Source organism: Amphiura filiformis, chromosome 5, assembly GCF_039555335.1.
Source record: "Amphiura filiformis chromosome 5, Afil_fr2py, whole genome shotgun sequence".
NCBI lineage: Eukaryota > Metazoa > Echinodermata > Ophiuroidea > Amphilepidida > Amphiuridae > Amphiura > Amphiura filiformis.
The window spans coordinates 66,707,772-66,733,729 of NC_092632.1; the positions used below are offsets into that span (position 1 = coordinate 66,707,772).

The 25,958-nt window shown below is 39.2% G+C and overlaps 1 protein-coding gene across 1 annotated transcript; it reads left to right on the top strand.

Moving 5' to 3' along the window:
* The first annotated feature begins 185 nt into the window (after nucleotides 1-185).
* On the top strand, nucleotides 186-22,708 carry LOC140153577 (putative E3 ubiquitin-protein ligase UBR7). The gene is made up of 9 exons (XM_072176359.1): nucleotides 186-386; nucleotides 4,983-5,116; nucleotides 5,650-5,710; nucleotides 7,059-7,154; nucleotides 7,711-7,764; nucleotides 8,532-8,640; nucleotides 10,190-10,728; nucleotides 12,484-12,652; nucleotides 22,244-22,708. The coding sequence occupies exons 1-9, from the start codon at nucleotides 216-218 to the stop codon at nucleotides 22,408-22,410; spliced, it is 1,500 nt and encodes a 499-aa protein (XP_072032460.1). The 5' UTR covers nucleotides 186-215; the 3' UTR covers nucleotides 22,411-22,708.
* The last annotated feature ends 3,250 nt before the right edge of the window (nucleotides 22,709-25,958 follow it).

The following is a 25,958-nucleotide window of genomic DNA, read 5'->3' on the forward strand; positions in this document are numbered from 1 at the left end:
TGCCCCCTCTTGGCTTGCCAATAAATCCCCCCCCCCCTAATTTTACCCTCCCCAGGCCCCCGCACATATAATATCTGTGATTGCACAGACTTTAATAATACCAGAGCTTACCAGGAAGGAAAGTGTGATGTGAGTGATTTTCAACCCAAATTCTTACTTCATTTCTGATAGATATAGTCGCCCATCCCTAAATTTAGATCCCATAATCAGTGAAGATGGCGGAAGACAAACCTGGAAGTTCTGATGGTAAAAGTGCTGATTTAGCAGCGACTGAAGAGGGTAATGTGGTGTCCATGGTTGACGTTTTGCAGGTGAATCAAGAGCTAGAAGCAGAGGCAACGGCTGTGCTTGGTGACAGTGACGATAAGTGCTGTACTTACCTACAGGTAGAGTCTGAATTTCTTGTGTCAGTAAGCTTAATTTAAAAGTCATGCATGCATGAAGTAAACAGACAGCTCGACGACAAGACTTAGAAATCACATGGAAATGTTATGTCATGTTTCAGGCTTCACTGAGGATAGGTAACAGGTTGCAGAATTAAGCATGTCACACACACAGTTTGGTAATTAACTAATTTATTATGATTGAATTATCAGGCTTTCATATAATTTGCTTGTCTCAGGTTTGAGTTTCTACAATTCTACATTCATGACATTGTGATTGTCATTGACATAAAATGTAATGCCGTCACATGGGCGATCTTTTCTTTTAGACCACCCGAGCTATATGAGGTTAAAATTACGAATTTATCAAATTTAACTTTGGCATCAAGGTTAAACATGTCTTTAGTAGGTATGCTAGGTGAATTCAAATTTGCCATCAAACTGCATCATTTTACATATCAAATTAAAGCCCTTGAGTAAAGAAAGCCAAAACTGAAAACATTTTTGTCATAGCACTTTCCGTAACAAAGTTACTTCTTGTCAAAGATTGACTTTCATCAAAAAGATTCTGCTAGCAAAATTCCCCAAAACTGCATTTAGGGGTGTTTCTAGATCTTAGTCTCATGGCGATAGCAGCTTTTTTAATGGAACTGCTATCAAAATCCTCTAAAATTCCATATGCGACTTGATTATCACCATAAAAAATCATATATTTGGGTCAAGTGAAGTATAGAAAACATATTTATGTAGGTTTTCTTCACCGACCTATTCTCGAAAAAAATTCAAATTTCTATGTAAATATGCATTGTGTTTGGGCCCCGGTTTCGGCGAATTTCGCTGACTAGCAAATGTGTTAACTAAGGTTTGCCTGGGATACCTATCTTTAGCACAATTGCACAAACGTAGCAAAATTATTTCTTCGAACAAGCTTTTATCGGGTCTAGTGATTTGGGATCAATACCCAGGTCACGTGATCCGATTCGCGCTACCACGTCTAGTACCAGCAATCCATCAGAGTGCTGAAGAAGTGAGCTTGGATAAGTCACGAAAATTACACGTAAGTGTAAATATCATTTGCTTGTGTGAATCAGTTAAAATTTACACCAATATTATGTCTACGCCACAGCAGTTAAACCTACACGCCCGTCTCGAAAGCGAACATGGCCGGATGGCAACAAAACTAACGAGACGTTTGGAATTTCTTGAGAGGAAATCGGCGAGGTTCCGTAATCATCTACACTTTACACTCCATTGTAAACATCAAGGAGTCACCCCGCACAGTCTAAAATTGAAATCTTCTGTCAAAGGAATTACGGCGGAAAGGATTTTGGAACGAGCTCAACACCAATTAGTGAGTGAACGCATTAGGCAGATTTATGTCACCTTGAACTCGGTAAAACAACACATTTCGGACACCGATGAACAGCTGTTCAATGCTTTATCGATTGATTTGTATACAGAAGTGAAGAACTGGGTCGCGCATGCGCATACACGCTGAGTCACGACAAATGCAGGTCACGTCAAGTAAACAAGTTCAACCGCGTGTCTTCGAAGGATAAAAATGTTCAAAATAACAACAAACAACGGTCCATCGTTGATGTTACGGAGCAGGAAAGTAAGAATGTGACAGATAGATGGGTTGTGAACAAGTCTGACAAAGTTTTGACCAGTGCTGAGTCGTCAGTTCTGAAAAAGGGACTGAATTTCGCTGTGAGCCAGCGCAGATCCCGGTTGTCGAATTCATCACCGGTATCGAGACTGCCACGAAAGCTATCGGACACAATACGGATGAAGCTGCTCGTCTCAGGTTGGATTGTATTGACATTTTAGATCACGCGAAAGTACCTGAAAGCAACATCACGAAGGAGGAGAGAGCCGCTCTGGACCTGAAATCGGATAGGAACATAACCATCCTTCCTGCCGATAAAGGCAGATCTACTGTTGTGCTCAATACTGCTACGTATAAAGAAAAAAGGCAAGTGAACTTTTAAGCGATGGGAACACTTATGAGAACATAAAAAGGACCCCACTACTAAATATAAGACTCAATTAGTGGATCAACTGAAAGCTCTTAAAGAAGAGGAGGCTATTGACTTTAAAAGTTACAAACAGTTGTATCCCACTACTTCAGTGGTGCCTAAGTTCTACGGCCTCCCGAAGGTGCACAAGCCAGCCTGCCCTCTGAGACCGATTGTTGCTAGTAGAGGGTCCATCACCTACAACACGGCCAAATACGTAGCCAACATCTTGTCTCCGCTTGTCGGCAAGTCCAGTACGCATTTAAAGAACAGTGAAGAACTTGTTAACAAACTGTCTCAGTTCAAACTTAGTCCTAGCGAATGTCTCGTGTCATACGATGTCACAGCCTTATTCACCAGTGTGCCAGTGGAAGAAAGTTTGGTTATCGTGAAAGATCTGCTCACAGCTGATGACACTTTGGATTCCAGGACTGACCTCAACCCACAACAAGTCACTGATCTACTTAGCACTTGCCTCAAGACCACGTATTTTATCTACTACGGCAAGTACTACATTCAACGAGAGGGAGCCGCGATGGGTTCACCGGTGAGTCCCATAATCGCCAACCTATTTATGGAGAACTTTGAGGAGAAAGCCATCACATCCTTTCATACCCCACCCGCTATTTCGGAGATATGTTGACGATACCATGGTGATCATTGAGCGTTCCGAGGTTGACAGTTTCACCCACCATCTGAACTCCATTCATGACTCTATCAAGTTCACCGTGGAACATGAATCCAACAACTCCATCGCCATGTTAGACACGCTCATCTCGCGCAACACGGACGGCTCCCTATCCTTCAGTGTGTATAGGAAGAGTACACACACAGACCAATATCTAAACTTTGCGAGTCACCAGCCACTAGAACACAAGTTAGGGGTTATTCGAACTTTGACCCACCGCGCCAAAACCCTATCCTCTGATAGTGAACGCCTGGAACAGGAAATGGACCATGTCAAGAAATCGCTTGCCATCTGCGGTTACACCAAGTGGGCGTGGAGTTCCCCTTCCAGCAAGCGTCATGAGCCTAAACCCAAACAACGGACAGACCGCCCTAAGGGGCACATTACTCTCCCCTACGTACGCGGTGTCACTGAGTCCATCAACAGGAAGATACGCAAGGCGGGCGTCACGGTTCATGTGAAACCAACTAACACCATCCGCAGCATGGTTGTGTCGCCTAAAGACAAACCAAAAACTCTGGATCGCACTGGGACAATATATAATATCAAGTGCCAGGATTGCCCATCACAGTATGTCGGTGAAACTGAGCGTCCACTGTCCAAACGTGTATCTGAGCACAAAGCTGCGTCACCTGTTAGGTGCACACATGAGAGCCGCCAAACACACCTTTGATCCTCAAGAAGTGAAGATTTTAGACTCGGGACCCCCGATGGTATCAGAGAGGAGTGAAAGAGGATATCTATATCGCCGCCACTAATCCAGATCTCAACAAAGACTTGGGACGGCACCCCCTCCCCCCCGCCTACAAGAAGCTTATCGGGTCTAGTGATTTGGGATCAATACCCAGGTCACGTGATCCGATTCGCGCTACCACGTCTAGTACCAGCAATCCATCAGAGTGCTGAAGAAGTGAGCTTGGATAAGTCACGAAAATTACACGTAAGTGTAAATATCATTTGCTTGTGTGAATCAGTTAAAATTTACACCAATATTAAGCTTTTATTTTGTTCCAAAATCCATGTTTTATGTAAAACTGGTGATGCAAGTTCCAACACTTTCGTGTAGCACGAGTGCTACTACTGCTAGCGCTAGAATCGTATTGACAATGATTTACGCTCGCGTACATCAAGCATTTTCAAGCGTGTTTGACAGGTTTTACTGTGTGATGAAATTCTGCATTTTATTTTATTCAAGATGGTGAATTTCTCAAAAAACTCGATGTATTTTTCGATTTGGCAACTGTTTAACTTTGATGCAAAAGTAATAATTGAGTCCCTATACTTGTATAGCGAGGGTGGTCTAAAGGAAAAGATCACCCCGTCATGGCCGTGCTTGCACCATGTGCGCATGCGTGATGTGAGCAATAACAATCATGACAATCAGAATACTGGTACATTAATTGCCTTTTGTTGCAATTTGTCAAGGACAAGGTTGCCTTTTCTTTTTTAGTACTTGGCTTAACATACATTGAAAACCATCTTGCCTCACAGATTGAATTAGTTTCTGTGTTACAAGTGGTAATTTTGTTTATTTTATTTTGTCCACCTCATTTTTTCCCGGCCACTAGCCACAGCCATGAATGAATCTCTAGATTTTGCTGTGGCATGTGACACTACATCACATGTTTAGGCCACCCAATCTTTAATTGTTGATGCATTGAAAAAATGAGACTTTCATCATGGGAAAAAATGGTAGAAAGTGGAATACCCAGTCTCTATCACAGACATCACTGTGAATAGACAAAGCACAACACCGGATTTGCCAAGTGCAATTATTGCGCAATCATTTGGATGAAACGCTGTGGTGTGCAAAATGTGGCTGAAATAAAATGAAACAAAAGAAACACTGTAGCATTTCCTGATGTGTATAATTTGTTTCTGTTTTGATTTCAGGGCTATCTATCGCGACAAGCTCTGTATGCCTGTGGCACCTGTTCATCAGCACCTAATCCACCTGCAGGTGTTTGCTTGGCTTGTAGCTATGAGTGTCATGAAGGACATGAACTGTTTGAGTTGTATACAAAGAGGTAAGAGAAACACTGTCTAAGTCAAAGTAAGAGGACCAGTCCTGGAATGTGGAAAGGAAAATTTTGTTTTACTTTCAGTTCAGTGCATGTTTGTATCAAATTAATGTGCATTCTGTGGAATGAAATTGATCAAGGTATGCCAGCTTGATTTCCCGAAACTTATAAAAATCAACAGAGATGGGATTGCAATTATATATTTGTCAATACCCAATTAACTCTTTAGTGACATGATGACTCAGTTGGTAGATTTATTTAAACAAGCACGGATGGGGAGGGGGGCAAATGTGGGTACGTTACAAAAGTAGGTACCCGGTATATAAGTTTGACAGCCAAAAATGACCAATTTGCTATTTAGGTATATTGAAATGCATAGGGCTAAATAAAGGAGTAAATTATAAAGTTTTTGTTCTCTCTTGACATTTAAAAAAAATTGTCACACAAAGAGTACCAGTATTTGAAATACACACCAGACATAAATGATTTCAAATTTGAAAATTTATTTTATCATGTGATTTGTCTTTCTTTCCTTGCAGGAATTTCAGGTGTGATTGTGGCAATAGCAAGTTTCCCAACCTAACATGCAAACTAGAACAGGTGGGTGGGTCACCTGTGTGTATAGATAGTATCAGTTCTGCATTTGTGACCATCCACGACGAACCCAGTGTAAAGTTGCCAGTGCTTATTCAGAGATACGGACCAATGAGCATTATAGAAATCAATAGAAAACAAAGAATTTCAAGATCAAACTTGATGAGCACCTTATTTCCCACATACTTATGACAAGTGATACCGTAATACCTCATCTACAAGCATATACATGTAGAGTGTTTTTGATAAAAGATAAATTAATATGAAACAGCTGTAAATATGCTAATACAATAGATTGGTCTTACAATAGCACATATGTGACATGATCTGGTCCATGGGGGCCAAAGTCGGCAAATTTCAAACTGAGATAAATGCAAAAATATGGAGTAAAAAACAATAAAATACATAAGAAAATACACATTCAGAAAACCTCATAACTTTAGAACCAAGTATGCTAGACCTTTGGTGTTTTTAGTATATGATAGCCTAATGTTACTACAACGCGATAATTATAGTAACTCAATTTTCAAAAATACCTCCTTTGGGCCCCCATGGAGCAGATCGTGTCACATATTTGTATATATGCTTGCATCTGTAATTTATTTGCTCAAAAACTCCATAATATTACAATTTTGTCAATGGATGGCACTTGGATTAATTTAGCTTTCATCAAAAGCAATCTATAGATATAGATGAGGTTTTATGGTATATTATTTTAAAGCTTTGTTTTCTGGAGATTTCAACTGTTCAATAATACTCAAGATACTCAAAATTGCGACTTTACACTGGGTTCGTCATGGATGGTCACATTTAGCATTTATAACATCCAATATGTGTACTTTAGTTTAACATGTGACTTCAAGGATCCCCAGTTCTCGGGCTTCTGTGTTCCCTAAGGGATTTCCTTTTACACGTCATGTACAGTTTTGATGCTTATGTTGTGCAATAAAGGTAATAAACTTGACTAAACTAACTGCACAGAAGATCATTGCATTTTTAAAGTGACTGATTATGGTAGCCCAAAATACCCCATAAATCATTTAGCATTGTTTAAATATAGTTTGTGCAGATGTGGAACCAGGATCAGTTTCCCGAGTTTTCACATATCAAAAAGGAAGAGTTTCAGCATACAGGACATTTCAAGTTGGCTGTTTTTAACAAAGAGCAAATTAACATGTTTGCAGGTTCTGAAAGTCCAACAAAGTTTTTACACTCGCAACAATGGAGCAAACTGAGCTAGCTACCAAGAAAGTTCAGTCAAGAAATTAACAAAAATGTTACTGACATAGAAATAAGACCTTTGATTTGAACTCGTCCATGAATGACCATGATCTTATTTTACTTTTTCTTTCAGAACAAAGCTGCAACCAATGCTGACAACAAGTACAATGATAACTTCCATGGAGTCTACTGCATCTGTAAGAGACCTTACCCCGATCCAGAGGACGAGGTATATAACTAAATTGATATATGATCCCAATCTATTGTCCCCGTGAGGTAGCCAAGGATTGAAATTAATCAATTATTCTGGTTGACTAGTTGTAAATTTCACCTTTGATAAAACAAAGCTATGGCCATACAAACAGCCAAAATATTTAAAAATATCAGGGCTAGTTGAAATGGGCTATTCCATTTAAAATCTACACCCCCTGTGGAAGATATCGCTGCCATCTCTATACTAGTTAACCTTTAACCTTTGCAAATTTATGTTGGTTTATAAATTCCAGTTTAAAATGGTGAAATTGATGAATCCAGTAGAATTTTGTTAGACTGTTTTATGTGGAATTCCAAAATCTTTCACAACTTTCTATTGTTTTGGATGAAACTGGTTGGATTCCAAAATCTTCCACAGGGAGCATATGGATATTTAAATAGAAGAACCACATGCTGTGGTGGGCTAAATGTGAGCGATTAGTCCAGCGATTAGTCCAATTGTAGCCAAAGGGCATTAAACTAATGTTCTCTATTAAAAGAGATTTATGTGTATGTCTTTGATTGTATTTCAGACTGAAGATGAGATGATCCAGTGTGTTGTATGTGAAGACTGGTATCATGGCAGGGTAAGTGAACTTAGTGACAGATTTAGAGTGACTGACAAATATCTTGTGAATTCCTGGAATTATGTTGTTCTAGAAATCCTAGCATGTTACTTGAACATGATTTGAACAGCAGAATCACACTGGTGTCTTGTACCTTCAGTTCTGTTGTGGTATCTTAAAAAAGAAAACTGGAGGATAGTAAAAATTAGAAGACAGACAGACAGGTTGTACATGTACCATAGGCGAAAGTTTACTTTGGTAAAGCTCTTTACACAAGCCTTAAGAACATCGAAGTATTGGTCACGTAAAAAGAGGGGCAGAGTGAGTGCTACGCACAATGATACAAGTGAGGATATGACGTGAGGTTGTTGGCACAGTATCATTATGGTATCAGGGCTTTTCAAAACTGGGATTCTGGAAGAGCGCCACCAACAGCCAAAATGAATACATGCAAACAAGAGATTTCAAGAGATTGTGCTATTACCAAACCAGGAAGTAAACAAGATGGCGCCCATCGAAGGTGGTACTTGCGAAAACGCATCATAACATGCCATTTTATAGACATTTAGAGGCTCCTAACAGTGGTTTGTAACATTCAACATGATTGTATATATCGCAAAAGGCTTTTTTTTGGATGGCCTTTTTCGTGACAGGGCGTCTAAATGACGGCCAGACGGGTCTCTAGCTTAAGCCTTATATGGTATCAGACAGCACTGAGGTAGTGGTAGACTCCCCTCACTCATTTCTCTCTGATACCTGTATGCTATCTGTTGTTTTCTTTGCTACAGCATTTAGGTGGTGTTGAAGTACCTGATAATGAAGACTATCAGGAAATGGTGTGTTGCGCCTGTATGAAGAGGTGTGATTTCTTGTGGGCCTATGGTGTCCATAGTCTTGGTGAGTCAATGAAAAGAGATATGTAAGCAAACAAATTTAAGCGGATTTGCACCTGTATGAAGCGGTGTGATTTCTTGTGGGCCTATGGTGTCCATAGTCTTGGTGAGTCAATGAAAAGAGATATGTAAGCAAACAAATAACGGATTTGCACCTGTATGAAGCGATGTGATTTCTTGTGGGCCTATGGTGTCCATAGTCTTGGTTGAGTCAATGAAAAGAGACATATGTGACCATCCACCACAACTGAGCCCGGATGTCTCCAGTGCCACTATTGAGATATGCTCCATTGAACTTAACAATAAACAATAGGAAACAAAGGATTTATTGACTTTTATTGATTTTTCACTACTTAAATGTCAAGTACTATAGACATGATATACATCATTTTAAAGCTAATTTCAAGCAGAATATTTTGGTTGAATATCTCAAAAATGATGATTGGCGACTTCAGGGCTCAGTTGTGCTGGATGGTCACATATGTGTACATCCATATCAAAACGATGCACCTGTCGGCTGCTACATGTGTCTCATTTCACATAATAACTAGGAATACATACCAGACTCATCTAAAGTGGAGTTCACTTCAAATCATCCCCAAGTCACATAGTATGTTTAGGAATATGTTCTCTAGTCCTAAATCAAGTGATTTCGGTATGATTTGAGGTGACCTCCACTTGAGATAGTCTGGTAAACCTATTTATTTCTAGCTATTTATATGTAAAATGAGACACATGTAGCAGCCGACAAGTGCATCGTTTTGATATGGATGTACACATATAAGCAAACAAATAACGAATTTGCACCTGTATGAAGCGGTGTGATTTCTTGTGGACCTATGGTGTCCATAGTCTTGGTGAGTCAATGAAAAGAGATATATAAGCAAACAAATAACGGATTTGCTAGACTACCAGTATCACACTGTATAAATGTCAGTAATTCCACAAGGAATTAGTCACATTTACAAGAATTCTAAATGCTTGAAAGGGACAGCATTTTATGTTATACCCAAATTTTCCAAATATATCAGGTCACCTTCCCTTAATTTGAATTTAGAATGTGAGATGAAATCAGAACACAGAAATAGAGGAGAATCAGGACTCCCTGTCATCATAGTTTTACACACCATTGATGACATCATGTGTCTTGACCTGTAATAAATTACAGGTCAAAGGTTATCTTTCCATTAAGGCATTATCAATTAAAAATGTTTGTTTGAATTTTACATTGTTTAATTGTGCGTAAATCAATGGTGTGGATTTAACGTAGGTTTACAAAAATCTTCATTCGGGCATGGGGAATAATTAGGGGTGTTCATATTTTACTTGGGAGTGTATCGGAACTGTTTGGTGCTTGTGCATGACACTTAGAAGGAGCGACACATGCATGTTTATCATAAGATTTGATGCAGAATGGTTTGTATTTTTACAAGGTGTATAGGAGTTCAGATTATCTTCTATTTCAGTAGATCAGACTTAATTGGATGTGGAATCTTGTGCATTTATAATTAGGATTTCCTAATTATATCAATGCTGATCATTTTCTGTTTCAGAAACCAAAATAGTACAAGAAGAAACCATAGATTCAGTAGATGTTGAAGGTAACTGTGAGAAGTCGGAAGCTAAAGATCCTGGAAGTGCATCAACATCATCAGCAAACTCCAAAGAATCAACGAAGATGGAATCATCTGCAAAAAATGTTACAGAAGAACTCAAAACTCCACAGAACTCTGAAACAAAGGTGGAAAATGATAGTGCCAGTAATAACTTAACAGAAGTCAACCCTAGCTTGCCGAATGGTGAAAAGTCCAATACAACTCCAGAAGCAAAACCAGCAGAAGCAGTAGCACCAAAAACAGACGTGAAAGATGAGAAAAGTATGAATAAAACAGACAATTGCATAGTTAAAGATGACCCAGTGCCTAATGGACAACAACAGCAGCAACAAGAGGACGATGATTCTCAGATGAGCTCAGCAGAGACGAGATGCAAACTGAAGGAACTACAGGCTAGGGGTGTGTACAGAGGGGAACATGCGACGTTTTGGCCCACTGGATGGAGAAGTAAACTCTGTGTCTGTGATAGTTGTAAGGTAAGTTGTCAATGATGCAAGTTGAAGGAATTACAGGCTAGGGGTGTGTACAGAGGGGAACATGCAACGTTTTGGCCCACTGGATGGAGAAGTAAACTCTGTGTCTGTGATAGTTGTAAGGTAAGTTGTCAGCGATGCAGGTTGAAGGAACTACAGGCTAGGGGTGTGTACAGAGGGGAGCATGCGACATTTTGGCCCACTGGATGGAGAAGTAAACTCTGTGTCTGTGATAGTTGTAAGGTAAGTTGTCAATGATGCAAGTTGAAGGAACTACAGGCTAGGGGTGTGTACAGAGGGGAACATGCAACGTTTTGGCCTACTGGATGGAGAAGTAAACTCTGTGTCTGTGATAGTTGTAAGGTAAGTTGTCAATAATGCAAACTGAAGGACCTACAGGCTAGGGGTGTGTACAGAGGGGAGCATGCGACATTTTGGCCCACTGGATGGAGAAGTAAACTCTGTGTCTGTGATAGTTGTAAGGTATGTTGTTAATGAAGTTTAACTGGAGAATGCATATATTGTTTATGACGCTCATGTGGGTGGGGGGGGGGGTGTACTTCAGGATTGTTTTACCATTTGCCTGGCATTGTTAAATTTTTAACGTATTTTTGCTTGCTTTGCTTTGCTTGCTTGTGATATGCGGCACCAATCATGACTTACTCCCACAAAATGAGCGTAATGAGTTTTGAGACATTCCAACTGTTGAGTTGATGTTCTTTGTTTGAAGACACCTGTATTGGCAGTGGTATGTCCTTTGCGAATGGGGAGAGAACAAACAAATGACTTACCGCTGACTACACAGATGTCTTCAAACAAAGAACAACAACTGGAAGGTCTTGAAACCACCAACTTCTTACTTTACACCAGGGGTGTGAGAGGCCTTAGACAAAAGAAGATGAAAATTACTAAAAAAGCCAAATATGGGCTGAAAATAAAAGAAAACACATAAATTTTGGCAATTAAAAAAGAAGAAATCAGCTGAAAAGAGGAACTCTCACACCCCTATTACACTAATTTTATGGGAGCAGGTCACAATTTATTATTGTTTGATTTTAAAATTGGCCTTTTTGTCCTGGATGTTTGGCTATTTTTGTGTCTGCATGTGGCACATTTCACATAGTGTTACACATGTTCCATCTTCTCTGTATGTATTTGTATGTAATAACAATAATCATTCCTTACAGCTTCAGTCATTTAAATGTTGACTCTTTCAGTGACTATGTAAATGTAAAATCAAATGGTAAAAAGTCACAAAATTAGATACCGTATTTCGTCAAATAGTCGCCCCCTCAAATAAACGCCCCCCACCACTTTTTTCAACCAAGATGTTTAAAAAATGCCGATATTTCCATGCTATCTTGTGTAGTAAGCTTACCAATTTGTCCACATGGTCGATAATAGCGTCAATAATTGGCGAAAATCTGGATTGGAAACCCGGAAGTGAACCAGAAGTCAGTGTTTCTAGTTCATAGTTCGTCATTTTAGCGTGAGTTTTACGTTTACCTAATGATTTTAACGAGAATTATCGTTCTAAAATTAACCTTGAATAAACGCCCCCCCTTTGGGAAAATATAACGCCCCCGGGGGCGTTTATTTGACGAAATACGGTATGGCCATGTTTTTGTCATAAAAACTAAAGGTCCCCTGTCATCTGTTTATATATATCATACATATGTGAGAATCACCATGATTTTGTTACAAAATATTAGCAAGTTAGAAACAACTTTTTGTCAATTTTTTCACCTTCCTTTGCAGAGTATGTATGAAGAGAAATATGTGGCCTTCCTGACTGATTCTGCAGATTCTGTGTTAGCATATGAACAAAGAGGTCTATCTAGGCAGACCAGTTCCTCATCACAGTATGAACAAGGCATGGAGGCACTATCTAATATGAATAGGATACAACAGGTGGAAATGTTACATGGTAGGTCACATACACACACACCCTGGAATACCCCCTTCTACCATACACATGAACACCCACTCCACACACACAGTATGAACAAGGCATGGAGGCACTATCTAATATGAATAGGATACAACAGGTGGAAATGTTACATGGTAGGTCACATACACACACACCCTGGAATACCCCCTTCTATCATACACATGAACACCCCCTCCACACACACAGTATGAACAAGGCATGGAGGCACTATCTAATATGAATAGGATACAACAGGTGGAAATGTTACATGGTAGGTCACATGCACACACACCCTGGAATACCCCCTTCTACCATACACATGAACACCCACCCCACACACACAGTATGAACAAGGCATGGAGGCACTATCTAATATGAATAGGATACAACAGGTGGAAATGTTACATGGTAGGTCACATGCACACACACACACACACCCTGGAATACCCCCTTCTATCATACACATGAACACCCCCTCCACACATACAGTATGAATAAGGCATGGAGGCACTATCTAATATGAATAGGATACAACAGGTGGAAATGTTACATGGTAGGTCACATGCACACACCCTGGAATACCCCCTTCTATCATACACATGAACACCCCCTCCACACACACAGTATGAATAAGGCATGGAGGCACTATCTAATATGAATAGGATACAACAGGTGGAAATGTTACATGGTAGGTCACATGCACACACACACACACCCTGGAATACCCCCTTCTATCATACACATGAACACCCACTCCACACACACACAGTATGAACAAGGCATGGAGGCACTATCTAATATGAATAGAATACAACAGGTGGAAATGTTACATGGTAGGTCACATGCACACACACACACCCTGGAATACCCCCCTTCTATCATACACATGAACACCCACTCCACACACACACCCCGAACAAGGCATGGAGGCACTATCTAATATGAATAGGATACAACAGGTGGAAATGTTACATGGTAGGTCACATGCACACACCCTGGAATACCCCCTTCTATCATACACATGAACACCCCTCCACACACACAGTATGAACAAGGCATGGAGGCACTATCTAATATGAATAGGATACAACAGGTGGAAATGTTACATGGTAGGTCACATGCACACACACCCTGGAACACCCCCTTCTATCATACACATGAACACCCACTCCACACACACACAGTATGAACAAGGCATGGAGGCACTATCTAATATGAATAGAATACAACAGGTGGAAATGTTACATGGTAGGTCACATGCACACACACACACCCTGGAATACCCCCTTCTATCATACACATGAACACCCACTCCACACACACACCCCGAACAAGGCATGGAGGCACTATCTAATATGAATAGGATACAACAGGTGGAAATGTTACATGGTAGGTCACATGCACACACCCTGGAATACCCCCTTCTACCATACACATGACCACCCCCTCCACACACACAGTATGAACAAGGCATGGAGGCACTATCTAATATGAATAGGATACAACAGGTGGAAATGTTACATGGTAGGTCACATGCACACACCCTGGAATACCCCCTTCTATCATACACATGAACACCCACTCCACACACACACAGTATGAACAAGGCATGGAGGCACTATCTAATATGAATAGGATACAACAGGTGGAAATGTTACATGGTAGGTCACATGCACACACCCTGGAATACCCCCTTCTACCATACACATGAACACCCACTCCACACACACAGTATGAACAAGGCATGGAGGCACTATCTAATATGAATAGGATACAACAGGTGGAAATGTTACATGGTAGGTCACATGCACACACACCCTGGAACACCCCCTTCTATCATACACATGAACACCCACTCCACACACACACAGTATGAACAAGGCATGGAGGCACTATCTAATATGAATAGGATACAACAGGTGGAAATGTTACATGGTAGGTCACATGCACACACACCCTGGAACACCCCCTTCTATCATACACATGAACACCCACTCCACACACACACAGTATGAACAAGGCATGGAGGCACTATCTAATATGAATAGGATACAACAGGTGGAAATGTTACATGGTAGGTCACATGCACACACCCTGGAATACCCCTTCTATCATACACATGAACACCCCCTCCACACACACAGTATGAACAAGGCATGGAGGCACTATCTAATATGAATAGGATACAACAGGTGGAAATGTTACATGGTAGGTCACATGCACACACCCTGGAATACCCCTTCTATCATACATGAACACCCCCTCCACACACACAGTATGAACAAGGCATGGAGGCACTATCTAATATGAATAGAATACAACAGGTGGAAATGTTACATGGTAGGTCACATGCACACCCCCACACCCTGGAATACACCCTTCTACCATACACATGAACACCCCCTCCACACACACAGTATGAACAAGGCATGGAGGCACTATCTAATATGAATAGGATACAACAGGTGGAAATGTTACATGGTAGGTCACATGCACACACCCTGGAATACCCCTTCTATCATACACATGAACACCCCCTCCACACACACAGTATGAACAAGGCATGGAGGCACTATCTAATATGAATAGGATACAACAGGTGGAAATGTTACATGGTAGGTCACATGCACACACCCTGGAATACCCCCTTCTATCATACACATGAACACCCCCTCCACACACACAGTATGAACAAGGCATGGAGGCACTATCTAATATGAATAGGATACAACAGGTGGAAATGTTACATGGTAGGTCACATGCACACACCCTGGACATACCCCTTCTATCATACACATGAACACCCCCTCCACACACACAGTATGAATAAGGCATGGAGGCACTATCTAATATGAATAGGATACAACAGGTGGAAATGTTACATGGTAGGTCACATGCACACACACACACCCTGGAATACCCCCTTCTACAATACACATGAACACCCACTCCACACACACACAGTATGAACAAGGCATGGAGGCACTATCTAATATGAATAGGATACAACAGGTGGAAATGTTACATGGTAGGTCACATGCACACACACCCTGGAATACTCCCTTCTACCATACACATGAACACCCACTCCACACACACAGTATGAACAAGGCATGGAGGCACTATCTAATATGAATAGGATACAACAGGTGGAAATGTTACATGGTAGGTCACATACACACCCTGGAAGACCCACTTCTACCATACACATGAACACCCACTCCACACACACAGTATGAACAAGGCATGGAGGCACTATCTAATATGAATAGGATACAACAGGTGGAAATGTTACATGGTAGGTCACACCCCCACACACCCTGGAATACCCCCTTCTATCATACACATGAACACCCCCTCCACACACACAGTATGAACAAGGCATGGAGGCCCTATCTAATATGAATAGGATACAACAGGTGGAAATGTTACATGGTAGGTCACATGCACACACACCCTGGAATACCCCCTTCTACCATACACATGAACACCCACTCCACACATACAGTATGAACAAGGCATGGAGGCACTATCTAATATGAATAGGATACAACAGGTGGAAATGTTACATGGTAGGTCACATGCACACACCCTGGAATACCCCCTTCTACCATACACATGAACACCCCCTCCACACACACAGTATGAACAAGGCATGGAGGCACTATCTAATATGAATAGAATACAACAGGTGGAAATGTTACATGGTAGGTCACATGCACACCCCCACACCCTGGAATACTCCCTTCTATCATACACATGAACACCCCCTCCACACACACAGTATGAACAAGGCATGGAGGCCCTATCTAATATGAATAGGATACAACAGGTGGAAATGTTACATGGTAGGTCACATGCACACACACCCTGGAATACCCCTTTCTACCATACACATGAACACCCACTCCACACATACAGTATGAACAAGGCATGGAGGCACTATCTAATATGAATAGGATACAACAGGTGGAAATGTTACATGGTAGGTCACATGCACACACACCCTGGAATACCCCCTTCTACCATACACATGAACACCCCCTCCACACACACAGTATGAACAAGGCATGGAGGCACTATCTAATATGAATAGGATACAACAGGTGGAAATGTTACATGGTAGGTCACATGCACACACATCCTGGAATACCCCTTTCTACCATACACATGAACACCCACTCCACACATACAGTATGAACAAGGCATGGAGGCACTATCTAATATGAATAGGATACAACAGGTGGAAATGTTACATGGTAGGTCACATGCACACACCCTGGAATACCCCCTTCTATCATACACATGAACACCCACTCCACACATACAGTATGAACAAGGCATGGAGGCACTATCTAATATGAATAGGATACAACAGGTGGAAATGTTACATGGTAGGTCACATGCACACACCCTGGAATACCCCTTCTATCATACACATGAACACCCCTCCACACACACAGTATGAACAAGGCATGGAGGCACTATCTAATATGAATAGGATACAACAGGTGGAAATGTTACATGGTAGGTCACATGCACACACATCCTGGAATACCCCCTTCTACCATACACATGAACACCCCCTCCACACACACAGTATGAACAAGGCATGGAGGCACTATCTAATATGAATAGGATACAACAGGTGGAAATGTTACATGGTAGGTCACATACACACACACCCTGGAATACCCCTTCTACCACACACATAAAAAACCCCTCCAAACACATACATACTTGATACAAGAGCTGCGTTGTGGGTGTATTTTTGTATAATCAACAGTTGGATCGTTTATTTCATCTCATTACATCAATAACTTTATAGACAAATAATGTAATTAACATGAGAATGGAATACAAGGTGAGATGTTGTGACATAGTTAAAGTGAAAATACTAATTGCTGTACAATATTTGATAAAATATTGGGAAAATATCTAAAGACCAAATTTGATACATAGTACTGGTCACCTTTGGTGAGAAAAACAAGTTCTTTAAAAACATAAGATATTGGCATCAATAATATTTCTATAAAAGAGAGGATGTTGACCCAAAGAGCTTATGGGTGGATCTCAGTTTATCACAATGAAAAGTAAAAGTAAAATGAATAGTAATAATATAGAATGATCTTCATGAAGTTGTTAACCTCTTCATGAAGTTATTAACCTCCTCAAGGCTTTGATAACAAAAGAAATGCTATCGTCATGTTCTTCCCACATTTCTTGGTAATGGAAATGTGCCAAAAAATGAAGAAAGACAATAGATGGTAGTGGACCACAATTGTTCCTACTTGACCACTTGCCCATCTTGGAAATCAAACATGATGAATATTAATTATTAATAGGATTGGCTATTAAAGGGGACGCCCCTTACTTTTGAGAATCCTCATTGGTTAAAAGTATATTTTGGGGTGACCTATTATTAACATTAGTTCCACATAGTTTTATATCAATCCCAAGATGAGTTAGTCTAATCTACAACTTGACTCAGAGAGCACCTCACTGAGGTGTTCGAAGAAGATTTTAAAACGCCATCGAAATGTGAAAAGCTTATCTTCAGAAATAAAATAGTTATGCTTAGAGATATAAACATCAATAAGTGTACTTGTGTGTTAATGGCAACGCTAATCGTTCGTCACATGGTAGCAGCTAGGTTTACGACACCTGAAATGTTCTTCAAGCTAGTAGAACTGTAATCTGAAAGATGAATCTAATGTGGAGGAAGTCTACCGGAATCCCAATAGCTATGGGTGAGTTATCCATATTGGTTAAAGTAGTGAAATTGGCATTATGGTGTAAATTTGAATCCGACATTCAAATTGGTATTAGTCACACTAGGCCTCGCATTAGAAGATTTAGTTTCAGTCAATCATTATGGCAAATGCAAATTTAAATTTTGGCTTTGATGATTCACCATTTTATGTAATGATGACCTGTCTTCGCCAACAGGTAATAAAATAAATTTTGAAAGAAAATGGCCAAGTGTGCCGGATAAACTAAACAAGTCAGTTTACTTAAAATTTTTTAATTGTAACCACTTACAAGCGATTTTAAATTACTAAAGAAGCAACATTTTAATATGATATTGTATCTATTTCATTCAAATATAAAGATAGCCATTTGGTACCCCAAATTTGGGTACACCAGTTTATCAGGGAAGTGCCACTTCCCTGATTTTATCACTAAAGGACTACAGTCAGACAGACTGTGGAGTGATGAGTTTATTTTGTGTTCACTTTAGTCAGGAAGACTATTGTGACATTTTGCCGCTCACAGGCATGTTTGGGTACCTCCATTTGGGTACACCATTTTATCAGGGAAGTGCCACTTCCCTGATTTATCACTAAGGACTAGGGTCACACGAGACCTAATGGTGACGTGATGGGTTTTACTTTATCACTTTAGTCAGGACGACTATTGTGATGTTTTGCCGCACAGGCACTTTTTGGGTACCTCCAATTGGGTATGCCATTTCATCAGGGAAGTGCCACTTCCCTGATTTTATCACTAGGTACTAGGGTCGCACGAGACCTAATGGTGATGTGATGGGTTTAACTGAGTCACTTTACTCAGGGAAGACCTTTGTGATGTTCGCCGCACAGGTATTTTTGGCTACTTTTATGATTTGGCTCTGTAAGATATAATGTTGAATTGTTGATGTTAATTTAATATCATGATAACTTTGAATTAAAGTTAGGATCTTTCTTTTTAGTGAAAAGAAAGTTTAATAGCAATTAAACTTAATACCTAGAATTTACATTTCATTGAAATAAGACTTTGAAGTGATACTGAAATGAATCAGTACCAGATCTTGCATTTACAATAATGCAGATCTACTTGTTGCATATCTATTGAAAGTATATAATTTAAGTTGTAACCAACGGTTGGGTGCAATTTATCACTAGGGTTTCAGACAAACCTACTGGTGATGTGATATTGTTATTGCCACAAAGGGCAATGGTTTGGCCACTCAGATGTGTTCTTGAAGAATTGCAAGAGATGCTAATTTAATGGTTACAAAATGAGACCTGTTATGCAACCAATTTGAAAAGAACTGCCATGCTAAAATTATATAAAGCAACGTAAGTGCTAATTAAGATGGAAATTTTGACTGCCGACAACAAAGGCAAAATTTTAATACTATAATAACATGTTCTAACATATTATACACATGTTATAGGAAATGTTGAACTCGAAACTGTTTTAAAAGTGATCATTAAAATTTAAACTATTTTTGGATATAAATGACCAATGAAATTAAAGACGTGAAGAACTAAGAAAGTAACAATTAAGCAAGCAAGAAAGCAAATGAATAACAAAAAGAGTTACTAAATTTGTGTGACTAATACTAAACTTGAGTGTTGAATGATATTTAACCACCATATGCCACTTTCAGTGCATAACATATGGGTGGCTATACTCAACAGTTATTTGGGTGACCAACGGTCTTCCAAAACCATGCCGTCTTACGTTAGGCATGAGATAACTGTGTACATATTCAGTCACGATACAAAAGACTGCTGTACATAGAACTGGTGAAACTGAATGGTGAAAAATGACTCCAATTGCTTAAACAACGGAGATGAGACAAATATTTGAACTTATGAAGATGATAACTAGTTTCAGAACTTTGTCCATGTACATTTATGCAAATACATAGTACATGTACAGTGAACTGCCTCAGATGCAAAATATACACAGCCCTGCTGAGATAAAACTAGAGAAAAACTTTAACGACACTTACTGCAGGTTTCTATGGAGGAATGCACATAGTCAAGAACATTTGCTACAGGAACATGTATCCAGAATGAACTTGAATTATATTTCCAGCGAAAAGGAAGAGTTTATTCCATGATATAAATATTCCAGTTTGGATAGACTTTGCAAGCAGTGTTTATTTTAACTACATACCAGCATTATTTATATTGCATGCAACATTGCTTTCAATAACAAGAAGAATACAAATGATCATCTTTACATCGTCCCAAGGACATGTGACCTGCTTACTTTACAACTTTTTCTATTTTCTGAGCCTAATCCAAGATAAATGGATATACTACAAGGCAACCAGAATTACAAGGGATCATCTACAAATATTGTAAATAAACTTTTGCTGTCTACATGTACATTACAGCAGTTTGTCTACAAAACATCAGGATGTATGAACACTGGTATATTCAACGCTCATCATGAACTTTTTGTCTATGTGGTTCGCTCTGTCTTCAATCAAGTCGAAGAACTGAAAGCTATAATTCTCTAAAGGAGCACCACAAAGAAGAGCATGGATCACGAAGACGAACTTAAATGACGGACAATAAACCAATGAATAAATTCATATTATATAAAGAATGAAGATACCACTTCATTTTTCGAAAAGGGGGCATGTGACATAGTTAAAGTGAAAATACTAATTGCTGTACAATATTTGATAAAATATTGGGAAAATATCTAAAGACCAAATTTGATACATAGTACTGGTCACCTTTGGTGAGAAAAACAAGTTCTTTAAAAACATAAGATATTGGCATCAATAATATTTCTATAAAAGAGAGATGTTGACCCAAAGAGCTTATGGGTGGATCTCAGTTTATCACAATGAAAAGTAAAAGTAAAATGAATAGTAATAATATAGAATGATCTTCATGAAGTTGTTAACCTCTTCATGAAGTTATTAACCTCCTCAAGGCTTTGATAACAAAAGAAATGCTATCGTCATGTTCTTCCCACATTTCTTGGTAATGGAAATGTGCCAAAAAATGAAGAAAGACAATAGATGGTAGTGGACCACAATTGTTCCTACTTGACCACTTGCCCATCTTGGAAATCAAACATGATGAATATTAATTATTAATAGGATTGGCTATTAAAGGGGACGCCCCTTACTTTTGAGAATCCTCATTGGTTAAAAGTATATTTTGGGGTGACCTATTATTAACATTAGTTCCACATAGTTTTATATCAATCCCAAGATGAGTTAGTCTAATCTACAACTTGACTCAGAGAACACCTAACTGAGGTGTTCGAAGAAGATTTTAAAACGCCATCGAAATGTGAAAAGCTTATCTTCAGAAATAAAATAGTTATGCTTATAAACATCAATAAGTGTACTTGTGTGTTAATGGCCACGCTATTCATTCGTCACAGATGTGGATATCACTAAATGCAAAGCGTGATGAGTGTGATGCCCATTTGTGTATGTACATTGTGGGGTATGTATTATTCGTACAAAGTGATATTGTGTTGTGATTGTATGTAAATACTGGTAGAAAATAATATTTGTGGGCGGTAATTGTAATTAAAATGATATGGGCGTCTGTTTTGAAACTCTATCTACCTCTATAGGTGACAAAAGGCCATTTGCAGGATCCCCATAACCGGTGTTCTAGACTATTTGTGCTTGAATTTTTCCCCAGAACATACTCTCATACCACAGACATCTAGGTATGCTTAAAAGCATGCATGTACACGATTTAACTGTTATACTTAACCTCAAAATTATCAGGGAAGCAGGGAAGCTATTACGCAACACACGTCGGTACACCTTTTTGACAAGTTATATTGTGCTATTTCTTTTGTCTTTTCGTACAGGTTTCAATGACCTGAAGGCTGAGCTGACCAATTATCTCAAAGACTTTGCTGACCAAGGCAAAGTAGTGAAGACGGAAGATATCAACAAGTTCTTTGATGATATGCAGGCCAGGAAAAGACAAAGGGTTGGAGAGGCAGGAGCAGCTGTTCAGTACCACTGCCGATAGGAAGATAATCACCAAAAGGTGGCGGATAATTTTTATACAGCAATTTTCATGCTATGAGATTAGTATTTTATGCAATTTTTTTTGCAGAAATTGGATTTTGCTAATCTTGGAAAGTTTGCAAAGTCAAATTTGCATAAAACATCTTATTTTGGAGTAAGCAGTATGGAATTTCTTACGATTTACAACCAAATTTATGCTGTGAAATCTGAAGGATGTTCACTGGTAGTGCCATACTATTACGCTGACTTTCCTATTTGTAGAGGATGATAATTTCGATCTCCTCGTCTGTTTACAAACAGAGAGGATGGTCCACAATAGCGTGATTCATGTAACATGAATAGGGATTAAAAAGCTGTCAAGTAGAACCATGTGCTTCTTTTGTCCAATTTGCCATCAAGATTTCATATGGAAACAGTTCAGACCCAGAACACGATCATGTCAGAAATTAATAATTTGTTCTGGGACTGATTATTCGGACTAGTTCACTGGCAAGTGCAGAATTTCTGACTGAGCTGCTACATGTAGGGTTGAACTGAATCCTATTTTTAATTGAATTTTCAGTCTGGCAATATCTTATTTTCATCCAATTAGCATAACCACTGGCAACCTTGCTGATTGTGAGAACAAAAATGACGGACAGTGACACTTAACTAGTGACACCTCAGAACTCAAAATGCCTTGTGTGTTACGTAAAAGTTGCCATGAGATCACAATAGCAAGAAAATTGCTGCGTTATCCATCAGACTTGAGTGACTATGTGTACGCTTTGGTTCACCTCAGTGTTGGTAAGGATATCAATGCTTTTTTCCGCATTTACAGCCACCTTTGTACGTGTGTGTATGCCCTGTAAGATTAACTTTACGCATAAGATTCAATACAACTGCCAGCGAAATACGCACATTATGTCAGTACTGAAATTGAGGTGAATCAATAGTGTAATTTCTTAAACTTGACATTGTATAATACCATTTTATTCATTACTAACTTGTAATTGTTTACTAACATGTTAAATGATTAAAGAACATATATTCCCTCCATTGAAATGATCCCTTATGGAAACCTTAATGTACTTGTGGTGTTCGCTATCCATATCTTTGGATGACCTACTTTTGTTACATAGCTCCTCCCTCACCAATGAAGTCCAATGTGGATCAAAATGAAATGTGTTATGTATGTAAGTGAATATGAGAAACATAATCAACATTTGTAACCCCTCCTTACTAATCACTAGTTCAGTTCGTAAATGCTTCATGGATATTTTGGTTTCTTCTTCTTCCAAGTTAAGTGTATACCTGTTGTGACATATATGGCTGCAGGTAGAATCGGGTGCAAAATAAGTACATGAGACTTCCTAGAGCATTCCATTCCCTGCTGGTACGTGAAAAGAAGGAAGCCAAACAAGTCTGGGTGCTGAAGTAGGGTGTCCAGGTTATTATGCCCCCGGTTCTAGATGTTGGTATGGTTAGTGCTGCTCCCAGTTAATGTTGATAAGGTTGCATCTTATTCTGTGCAGCATGGCGAGTCTGGCTTGGCGATGGCGATGTCTAGAATGGAGTGATGGCCATTGAAGATCACTAAGAAGTAAGATGGCACTGGTCTTGCAGTCATAGTTGCCGGGGGCAAAGCACACACTTCATCTTTGGATTTGCTTGACTTCTTTGATCTTGTGCTAAGTGTGGGTTCCCAGGCCACTGCAGCGTACTCTACAAATGGTGTTAGTGACAGCTTCAAAACTCAACCACCGGTTGCCTGCTGGTTCCATCGGGTTGGAGCCGGTTTCTATTGTTCTAAACAATCGCCAGTTGAGTTATGAAGCCGCCCTAACACCAATTGTGTTTGCCAGTAAAATGGTCTGTGGTTATCAAATGTGACCCCTCAGCACAATTGAGCCCTGAAGTCGCCAATCATCATTTTTGAGATATTCAACCAAAATATTCTGCTTGAAATTAGCTTTAAAATGATGTATATCATGTCTATAGTACTTGACATTTAAGTAGTGAAAAATCAATAAAACAGTCAATAAATCCTTTGTTTCCTATTGTTTATTGTTAAGTTCGATGGAGCATATCTCAATAGTGGCACTGGCGACATCCGGCTCAGTTGTGCTGAGGGGTCACAAATGTGAAGGTACACTTTAGCTTTCCACAGTGAGGCTTGAATAGTAATGTTGCTGAACACTTCATACAGTCAGTGCAGCATTGTAGGGCAGAGTTGAGAGACATTTCTAGTAAATCTAGAGTGCTGTGGCACCTTGTGGAATTTCTGTTGGAAAGATGAAAAAACTACCCCTCATTGTAAATGTTTCATCAGTAAAAGCTGTCAGCACTGGTATTATGAATCGCACAAATATTTGATAAATAATGATTTGCTAGTTGCTACCAAAGCCAGTAGGAATGTGCAGAAACTTCTAAAAGTATCTGCAACATTTTTAGAAATTACTTATTTAGAATTTATTTAGTACCTTTTAGTTAGTTCCCTGTATATTTGCCCTTTAAATGAAAGAGTCCCAAACCCCATAGCGAATATTGTCAACAAATCAGCAGCTGATTATGTGTAGAAAGTAAAGATGAAATATACTGCTCATTTCACTGTTTCCAAAGAAAATGTAAATCCTGTTGTTGTCAACATTGTATTTTTAAAAGAGACTAGTTCTGTTTAATAATTGATGTAAGAGAAATAAGTTCATTTTACAGGTTCTTGAAGAGTTTCGTTAGATATAGGCCCCTATAGAGAAAGGATTCACTTGACCAAACCTAGTCAATAATGTTTACTACCCAGAGTACAGGGCCAGGGCTCCCAAAACACCATGTTTTGGACCAAAATATGTTAGAATTGCAAAATTGTGCACACTGGCTTTTTATATTGTAAAATTCACTTCCACTTTGGGCTAAAATATAATTTTTTTCACATGCTTTGGAACAAAATATGCTCGTCTCACTCTAAATTTAAATGCTACCGCCGCCATTGTTGATCTTATACATAAACCAAAACTTGGCCAATTGAGTGCACATGCTTTACTCTTGGCAAGTTTTGGGCCCTCCACACTGAGGGCCCTCAAAATATGAAATAAATGAAACATGATTTATCCTCTAGCAGTTGATTAGTACCAGTAATTAACCATTTTAACTTTGCATTAACTTTGCATTAGTATGAATGTATGTATGAAACAGTATGAAGCACATGTAGTCTTCCCTGTACATATGTGACACGATCTGGTCCATGGAGGCCAAAAGAGGCATTTTTGAAAATTGAGTTATTATTACCTTATATAAACATTAGGCTATCATAAAATGCCAAAGGTATAGCATACTTGGTTGTAAAATCATGTAGTTTTGTGATGTTTAATTACATATTTTTATTCTATTTTTACTCATATTTTTCCCTTTTTTGAATTTCAAATTTGCTGCCTTTGGCTTCCGTGGACCAGATTGTGTCACATATGTCAATGTCAATTATAAATAAGGCCTAATAGAGTTTGTATTGCCCTTAAAGCTCCAAAGTCCCGGTCGGCTGGTATGTTTCTTTTTTTGTTGTTGTAATATTTCACA